Source organism: Columba livia, chromosome 16 (genome assembly GCF_036013475.1).
Source record: "Columba livia isolate bColLiv1 breed racing homer chromosome 16, bColLiv1.pat.W.v2, whole genome shotgun sequence".
Lineage (NCBI taxonomy): Eukaryota > Metazoa > Chordata > Aves > Columbiformes > Columbidae > Columba > Columba livia.
This window is the reverse complement of record NC_088617.1, coordinates 10,249,623-10,259,354: the sequence shown is the minus strand read 5'-3', so window position 1 is coordinate 10,259,354 and position 9,732 is coordinate 10,249,623. Positions and strand designations below refer to the sequence as shown.

The 9,732-nt window shown below is 45.8% G+C and overlaps 1 protein-coding gene across 1 annotated transcript in view; it reads left to right on the top strand.

The window, feature by feature from the left end:
- Window positions 1-2,512: 2,512 nt before the first annotated feature.
- Window positions 2,513-9,732, top strand: part of VAPB (VAMP associated protein B and C) — a 30,375-nt gene continuing 23,155 nt past the window's right edge. The window contains exon 1 of the mRNA XM_065032445.1: window positions 2,513-2,829. Coding sequence (XP_064888517.1) covers window positions 2,772-2,829 — 58 coding nt within the window. The 5' untranslated portion in view covers window positions 2,513-2,771. The remainder of the gene's footprint in view (window positions 2,830-9,732) is intronic.

Here is a 9,732-nt window from a genome sequence, read left to right as displayed (position 1 = left end):
ATGTGCTAGAATATAAAGAACAACATGTTTACTTGTGTTTGCATAGGGGATCTATATAACGAAATGCAAACCACCTAATTTGCACACACATAATATTAGATGTTTTGAGTTTTTCATAGCTTTTAAGGTAAAAGTTTTGTAACAGATGAAACTGTTCTTAAAAATTGCTCTAGGACAAAGCTTTTGGGTACTCTTCAGACTTTCCCTGTAGTGTTTGTCCCTATTTTCCCTTGTTAATCAAGAGCCCACCAGGGCAACAAGTCGACTTCTAGTCTTGTGGCTGAATTTTTAATAAAGTGAGGGTTGTTTTGCCTTTACTAAGGACAGAGTATTGCAGGTGGCCTTCACGCATGCCCATTTCAGTGAATCTGATCTGCACAATATTAAATGTACACGTTATTTACATATAACAAAAACCTGGCAACCTGCATTCATTGCACTACCTAATTTTCAACTTGGCATAAACAATGCTGTGCTTTGTAAAAACTTCAGCCTGAATGAAAACGTGGGTGAGTCCTTCAAATACAAGCTGGTAAGTTCAGAGCTGCATTTGCAGTGAAATGATACAACTTGGCACAGCCTTTAAGATGTGGATCATCAAATGCTTAAGGGTGTTACTTGTATTTCTTTCAGGAAAAGTAGAACTTGGAAATGTCTGGGCAGCAACACTGAGCAGTTGTTTACTTAAGTGTTTTTATTATTATATATGATGATGAGTTGTATAAAGTTTCGTGTGTCTTACTCTTCTCTGTTAGTTTCCAGTTAACTTGCAGGTATGTATAAAGCTTGTCTTTTCTACTAATTACTGGACTGAGAATGCCTAGCTCAGTAAGAGAATCTGTTTATAAAAATAAAATAAGAGATTATGTGAAAGAAGATAACCTTTCCAGAACATCAGCCAGAGAGTGCTCTGCTCCAAAGCGTTGAGTGAATTCAATTCTCTCCTGATTTGAGGTAAGTAAAATGCTATGACATAATCTGTAGTTTATGCTATAAATTAACCACCCCATAGGTAACAAAAAATATTAAACTAAGAACATCCTAGACTCCAAGTGAATTAACTAATGAATTAACTATCACGGACAAGAGCAGCTGAAGTGTTGAGATGTGTTTAGAGCATTGAATGTCATCATCCTGTTAAGCGGTGTGAATTTTAACACATATGTCAGTCATTTGCCATTGCTTTTATTGCCAGAAATGAGAACAACCCTCTTGTTAGGATTTCCAGATCTTTTCAGCTACCTTATGCATTTTTGGCGATTACAAAGGAAAACAACATTCATGATATGAAGAACTGGTGTGGAGGTGAGGTACACTGCATCACACAGATTGTGCTAGTGGGATAAAATGAATTTTCACGGTGTTTTATTATTTACCATATTTGTATTCACCTCTTACCTGTTTCTATTCACTTCTTACCTGTTTGCTAATCAGACTTTCTCTACAGTTTGAGTTGCTATTCTTCGGAAGCTGATTGATGTTGATACAGTTGCTTTTTATCTCCGCAAATGCTATCTCCTTCCAAAGTCCCATATTCCTGAAGTCTGGTTTCCCAGAAAATACAAACAGGTAATTTCTATACACTAAGAAGTGCTGGCAACATGGGCATCCCAAACTTCTGCTTCTTTCTTAGCCTCTGCTGACTTTGGCAAGCTTTACAATGGCTTGATAAATTATTATGAGCTTTTAGAATGTTAAAACAACCTGAGGAGAAAAAATAAAAAAGTATAGTATATCACTTTAAGCAATAAATAAAACAAACCCAACTCCCACACCACCCCAAAACAAAAATCCCAAACCCAACAACCCAGAACTTTGGTTACATTTTATTTACAATGTGGGGGGAGGGGGTGTGCCTTGAAATCAGGGAGATTACCTGAAGAGTCTCTATTTGTTAAAAAGTTCGTCTTTCCCGCAGCTTGCTGGCAGCTGCCGGGACTCTGCTACTGTACCGCTCTGTTCAGCCTTGCAGCCATGCCCCGGTGGCCTGCGCTGCCGCTGCACACCGCGGCTTTCTCATCCCCTGCCCTGGGTGCGGGTCCCGGCCCGGGTTCCAGCCGCGGGGTCCCCGGCAGCGCTGGGAGCTGGGAAGGGGCGGCCAGTCCCGGCGGGGCTGGAGCTGCCCCGGTAGGGAAGTGACAGCACTAAGGCCATACGGAATCAAGGCCTAAAATATCAGGCTGTTACTAGAGACTAAGGCATTTGTTATAAGAGATGATTTTCCGAGATTATTAAACATTGTTAATTAGACATCTTTCTCCGCCATAACGTTACAAGTGCAGGGACGGAGCCCGAGCCAAACGAGCACCCAAAGGGAGCTGAGGAGCCCCCGGCTGCGCCGCTGCCGGCAGGCAGGGCGGGCCGCGCTGCGCCGCGCCGCGCAGGGAGCCGGGGGCGGCCGGGCCGGGCGGCCCCTCGGCTGCGGCGGGAGGCGGGCGGCGGTGCCAGACGTCAGCGCAGCCGCTCTCGGGGCCGCTCCGTGCTGCATCATCCCGCCTCCCGCCCGCCCTCTCCCCACGTCCCTGCCAGGGCAGCGTGTGCGCTGGGAGCTGCCGAGCCGCCGCCCGCCCTGCCCGGCTGTGTCCGGCCCGCCGCCGCCCGCAGCGCCTCTCCCTTCGCCGCTGCGGGGCCGCTTGGCTGGGGGTGAACAAACCAGCCGGGCGCGCCCCGCCTGCCTGCCTTCCCTTCTCCCCTCCCTCTCCCCTTCCTTCCCCTCCCGCCCCGTCCCTTCCTCTCTCCGCCTGGTGCCGCCACCGCCGAGGAGGAGGAACATGGCGAAAGCGGAGCAGGTCCTGAGCCTCGAACCGCAGCACGAGCTCAAATTCAAAGGTACGAGGCGGCCGCCGTCTCCCCGCGCCGGGCCGGCGGTGCGGCCGCTCTCCGGCCCCGCTCCAGCGGCAGCCATTTTCAGGGGGCCGGGGCTGGGCACCAGCCGCTAAAATGTCCTTCAGCGCCGCCGCCGCCCCCCGCCCTGCCGGGCCTCTCCCGCCTGCCGCGGGGCGGGGAAGCGTCCCCCAGCCCCGCGGGGCCGCAGCGGGACGCGGGGGTCCCCGCCGGGCCGGTCCCCGCCGCGGCTGCGCCGCCGCCCCCACCCGCGCCGCGGGCGCTGCTGCAGGGCCGAGGGCGGCCTGAGGGGAGAGCGCGGGGGGGTCCCGGCCGCCGCCTTCTCCAGCGGGGCAGCGCCTTCCGGAAAAGCGCGTTTCTCCCTCAGGCCGACCTTCCCCGCTGCGGCGGACGGGCCGGCGGGGCTGTGGGCGGAGGGCAGCGCCCGAGCCCCGCGGGGCCGCCCGGGAGGCGCAGATCGGGCGGGAGCGGCCCTGGGCCTCCGCGGGCGCAGCGGCGGGAGAGGGCGGTGTTTTTCCCCCTGATGCTGGGGCAGGTGCCGAGACCCCCGGCCCTGGGGTGGGGGGCGAGTCTCCCCGAGCTGTCACGCAGCCGGGGGCACCCGAAACGTGCGTGCGGCTCAGCCCGGACGTGACAGAAAACACAGGCCCTCCAGCTGCTGGGCAGCGTTTCCTGGCTTTTTCATGTTATTATGATAATTCTGTGAGCCATTTCGATACATTCATTGTGAATACTCTGTGCAAAAATCCATCCTTTCTGTTAGAGATCTATTCCTTAACGTTTCTTTAAATAAAAATCTTGAATGGGTTTGGATTTTCGCTAGCGTTGAAATTGCTGTCTTGTAGCTTGATGGATAGCGCTACTGTAATACAATATTCTGGGATTACAAATAAGCATTCAGCAAGTTTATTTATGCTACCAGTGTCAGAGGTGCTTTATAGCTTCATTTGAATATCTGGCGAGTATGCTTTTTTAAAAAATAGTGATTTATTTACTGGCTTCTGGTAAAAATAATGATCCTTTGGAAAGATTTCAGGTACATTTTCAAATGTAGGGCATGTCTTTGAAATTTTTTATTAGTAGATATATTAGAAGTAATAATATAAAGTGGGCTTACCAAAAAGCATGGTAATAAACACTGGCTGGAATGAATATATCTTTGTTGCAAGCTGAAGTATCTGCATGTTGTTATGGCAGCAGTATTAAACATGCTTAAGAAGGAAACTATTGTTGCTTTAACATTCTTTATGTTAAGTGTGATTAGATGAAAATCGGCTTTTGTTCTGAGTAATATTGCCTCCAACAAGCAAATCCAAACTCAGGTGGGCAAAAAGTGGGGCCTTAATGGGCACGGACTTGCCAGTGAGACGTGATAGTGATTCAGGGTTTGTTTGGTTGGTTGCTTTTCACTTCAGCACAGATAGGTATAAACACAGCCTAACTCTTTTCTTGAAACCAAGATACCTTGTCAGGCTGCCTGTACTTCAGTTGAGGTTCTGGACTAAATAATTTGTAACCGTTGAAGTTAAATCAGCTAACCGTATAGATTTTGGTTACCAGATCTTTAGCCAGCAAGGTATACTCCTTATAGCATAAAACATTACTTGACTGACTGCAGCTAATAAATGGCTTAGTTTAAAAGTGTGCTGAAATATTAATGTTCAGGCTTAGTGCTATGGGTAGTGTGCATATGCCTTGGCAGTAAATTCTAACAGTCCTTTCTGCCGAGCAGCACTGACCGCTGCCCTTCATTCAGGAAAGGCCAGTTTGAAGTATTCATGAAGTAAATTCTGCTCTGAGCGTTTCTTGTCCTGCTGGCTTTGTGATGGCAATATGTAATATGATGGTGATATGGCAGTAATTGTTTTTCTCACATTTGTATATACTTGTGTTCATTGCCAGAGCGTTGCTTTGCACCGTACGGTAGATACGAACTGGCAGAGGTCAGTGCTGCTGACTGGCGTGGCTGTGCTTCCCCACTGGTGTGTGCTAGAATATGTGATGGTTAATGTAGGGCAGCAGTGTCAAGGAGGTAGGTCTAAACCAAGTGTCACAGACACTGAAGTGGATAAAGGTCTTAGTCGAAATGCAGGCAGGTAGAAAAGGCAGAAAATAATTAGCTCTGGTGCCGTTGAAAGTGCTCTGTATAGTTCTTAAGTGTAAAATGTAGAGGGAGGTATGGCGTTCGCAAAATGATGCAGGGAATGAGATACCAAAGTGAGGATTTCTTCTGTACCGTGTCCCAATCAATATGAGGTTACAGCCGTCTCTCTCCTAGCCAGCACTTTCCCTTATAAAGGATTTATGACGTTTTTTAAGAAGCTTTTGCACCCCCTTGATTTGCAGTGAATCTTCTAAATTGATTTGGCTCCCTGTTTCAAAATACCGCGTTTCTGACTTGTCTTCAAAAATATCAAAGGAGTTTTTCATGCTAGAGGTTTTTTTTTCACGACATGTGGACATGAGCAGGACTTGTCTTCCCTCCCTGCATCTCCTACACCATAACACACATGCTCCAAAATAGCAGCGGCGTGTGCTGTGCGGGAATGCAGCGTGAGCAGTGGGAGGCAGGACACTGACACTGCCCCCCGAGCGGGGCTGGGGGTGCCCGTTTCCTCACCCTCGTCTTTGACACCGTGTGGAATAGGAGCTTCAGTCTTGCCAGTGACTTCCTGCACTTCTTGGTTGGAGTAGATGTGCAGCATAGGTGAGAAAGCATCGAACCGAACGTTTATGGTTCAGACTCTCTTGGTAATGAATGGTGAAGTAGAATGTTGTTATACATGACAATGTTTCCACTTATGTTTCCTTGTTGTTTTTTTTTAATCCCGGAGACAGCATCCAATTAACTGCCAAAAATTAGATTAAAACATTCAAAGGCCTGACTTCATGAAATATAAAATTTACATTTACACAAGGATGCTTAATTCTGGCCCCTTGTGCTAGGTGTGTTCTGATACAGCTGATAATTGCAGTGCCACAGCTGTGCCGTAGGGCGCTGCCTCCCGCACGTCGCAGGGCGGCTACCCAGGGAGGCAGATGGATCGTTTCAGCATAATGTGCCTGTCTGGAATAGTGATCATTTGTTTAATGTCAGCAAGTAAAGATTTGTGAGAATGTAACTTATTTTAGACCTTGCCTGGGTTTTTAGGTGTTTGAAACGCTCCTGCGTGCTTTGCAGATGCAGAGTGTCAAGGGAGTGGTGTTCAGTAGGGGCCACACACAGAAATGGAGGTGGCACAGGCTGAGGTGCATTTCAGCAACGTTTTTAGAGGTTTGCTACAGGTTAGGCTGGACTTATGACTCAGCACTGTGTTGCAGTGCTCCCCAAGTGGCAAATAGCAGTACCGCCAAACGCGGGATTGATTCCTCACAAAACCCTGCAAGTTGCTGCCAACTGGAAACGCTGTTTCCTTGTTCCCAGTATGTGATTTTGTACCTGTGTGTGTTCAATATGTCACCCGTGTAACTTTGCTTTCTGCAAAGGGCACAGTAATAGCCCAGAATAGCCGATATTCTTCAGTCCTAATAGCCCTGATTCATAGCTGGCCTGAGGCCTGGCAGTGTTGGTTCCAAGCGATCGCGTGTCGCTGGCTCAAGTGAATCCCCTGGGTACCCCAGAGCTGCAGTCCCGAGGTGTGGGCTCAGCCCCTATAGATGTGCTCAGCCCGGTGTGTATCCGCAGCGCTGTGCGTGGAGTATTTAGTGTTTGGCCACAGTCCCGTGCAGCCTGTGTAACCTGCATTACCGCGGTTAAGTGGCTGCCACTCCCAAATAGGATAATTTGAGCTCCTTCAGGTACATGTGTGTAAACTGTAATCAAATCTGTGCCTGGCAGTGTAGGTGTGCAAAACCTCCTGTATCTGACGTGAATATCCAGTTCTTACCAGATACCAGGCTAAGGATCTTCAACAGTTCAGTAATGTTTGGGATGTAAGATCAGTCTTTACTGAACCTGCAGTTGCGAAGTCTCAGAAGAGAGATTTAGAACCTAGTTGGACATTGTGACTAAACTAATTATATCTCTGTCCCTGTCGTGATTTGTCTGCAACAATTGAAGCTTCCTTCACTGAAGGTATTCAGACGGGTTTCACTCTCTGCTTGTTCTGTGTTGTATAAACAGGGATTTCTGCAACAGGCCTTGTTGAAGAATGTAAAATACTGACAGTGTTGTGAGCAGTTGCATCTTTTAAGCTGAAAATTTACGAGCTGTTTTCTTAGAGCCCTCCTGGTATCCATAGCAGAAGGGCAGTCAGTACTAGGAGTTCTTTACTCTTTGAAGGCTGCTGTGTCAGTGGATATCTGCTTTTTGCTGGAAAACATATCAGTCAGTGCTTCCCTTCGTCTAGCCTGGTTCCCAGTAAAATCATGGTTACTGCATTAAACACGAGTAAACCTTCACAGCTCTCTATATATTTGAATTTGATTATCAAGTTATCCACTTAAAAGAGAACATCGTATTTAAATAACAGGCAGGCTTCCGAAATCTAAAGAAATTCAAGTATGTAGCCCAACTATCAAACAAAATCAGTCATTTTCTGGTGACACTTAAATATTTGCAGTTCATGTTATGCTCGTTATTCTTGCAATTAAGCTAACATAAATAGCTTATTCTAACCATTAAATGTTCGCTATAGTTGTACAGGCTTACTGCACGTCACTAAATTACTCTAATTTCATGTGCACCGTTAGTTTTATAATTACTTCATCACTTTGCGGAGACTCTTTACTTTAAAAGAGCAGCGTTTGGTGGGAAAGAACTGGAGAGAAAAGCAAGATAGTGATGCATTTTGAGTGTCTCGTGACACATGTCATTTTTTGAAAGGTGGGATAAGTTGAAAATTGTGCTTCTGTTGAGCTTCCTTAATCTGCTGGTGTCCTGCGGGCTGGAGACGTGACACAGCTCCCCTGGGAAAGGGGCAGAAGTTGTACATGTGCTCGAAACTTTTAATAGGATGGTTAGAGGACCAAATAACAATTATTTGAGATGTGCAAAGCAGTCAAGGAGGTTTAGCTGTATTTTCAGTTAAATTTAATTAATGTATTTAGGTCTCCCAAGACTATTTCCAAAAATCTCACAATCTGCTTGAAGGCCAATGTGATTTATGGGTTAAGAGCTTTTGAATAATTTTATACTGCATAGATTTTTAAGAATTGCAGTTGAAGTCACCAGTATTAACAGGCTCAGAGTATTACTGCTTCAAGGAAAGTCCTAATACAGTGATAAAATCAGCGTGAGCAACTGTAATTGGGCAGTTACTCCTCTTAGTTTTATGGAATTTTGTGGTTTTAATATGATCAACTGCTTGTCTTTATTGTAAGGGATGAGACACATAGATTCATGATTTCCCATTCCTCAGGAATCCCATGTTTGTGCACCAATTTTCAGCTCACTTTGCTCTGTGGAACCATTGCAATGAAAAGCACAGAAGTTTGTGAAGTTTGTTATTGAAAGCTCATCAGAGTGGCGGACTGCCTGCCGGATTTCATTGTTGGGATGTGTCCCCTATTCGTCACTTCAGAAAATCTATCTGATAACAAATTCTATTGAAAATACATATGTAAACATAAGGTTTACACGGCTGTCTTGAGACCTGGGCGCATGGCTGTCACGTCAAAAGAAAGACACGGGTAATGTATCATAGCGGGTGCAGGTTCACGCAGATGCTCAGCAGCAAATTGTATTTGCCATCTGCCACCCCGCTCGCCACGTGCAATGTCTTGTTGCCTGGGGAAGAGGGATACGGAGTAGACATTTGCACAGGAGTTTCTGTTGGTTTGCTCTTATTGGAAATGAAATTATTGCCTTTTTTTTTTTCCTCACTTCACAGGTTTTATAAATTAAAATCTTCTCAGTAGTCATGCAGTGCTTTATTTCTTTTTCAGTCAGCTAGCTACCTTTGAATACAAGACTGATTTTTTTTTAATTGCATTCTAATTTGGAACTGGGATTGTAAAAATGAAGAGCACAAACCTTTAAATAGATTGTGAGCTCTGTTTTGAAACTCAGCTGGAAAAAAGGCATCATCACCATAGTGAATGATCCAACTTTATGAGCTCAGGTTAGCTTACATCTGTGAACAAATACCCAATTTTAACAGCAGCTTGATTTGTTATATCCATCCAGCTCTAGAAGGTATTGATTATATCAGATGAGTTTTGAATCGAATGAACAACTTCCACATATGTTATAATACGATTTTTGTAGAGAACTGGCTGACCAAGGGTTCGAGTTGTTGCTGGCTCCTCCTCACACCATGGCTTTGTGCCTCGCTGGAGACAATGCAGGAGTCAAATGACCCTTGCTAATCCTGCCCACGTCTTGCAGTCACACTCATTTTCTGCTATCTTGTTACCCTGTTGCTCTTATGTTTGCTCGCTGCAGGGAACAGCTAATAACTACTGAATGCATTTCATAGTTGGTACAATAACAGCCTTTTGACTTTTTCTATCAGTGTAGTTGGTTGGCTTTGAAAGCTTTGTTGATGATGTTTCCAAATAATTCTGTTTGCAGTAACAGCTGTTGTTTAGTCTTTGTAGGGAATGTGATCTTTAACATTATCATCATGCTGCTGCAAGCTATTTGTTGGGGTTTTTTTTACTCCAGGTAAATCCTCACCAGTATAAGTGAGAATCTGGCTTGGTCAGGAACTCTTTCCCGGTTAGAGCTCACTGTTTGCTCAGAATGAGAGACTCTGCTGTGACAGTTCCTACCGCGGGTAACACTGAAGTCTCCTTTCTCCGTGAGGAGCAGAGACAGAAAGAATGCCTATTTTACATATATATATGAATATATAAATAGCACTTTATCTAAACTAGGGGCTAGACTCATGCTGAGTCTCTTTCTATGATGTTAGACCAAATATTTGTTCAATATATAAATCATTT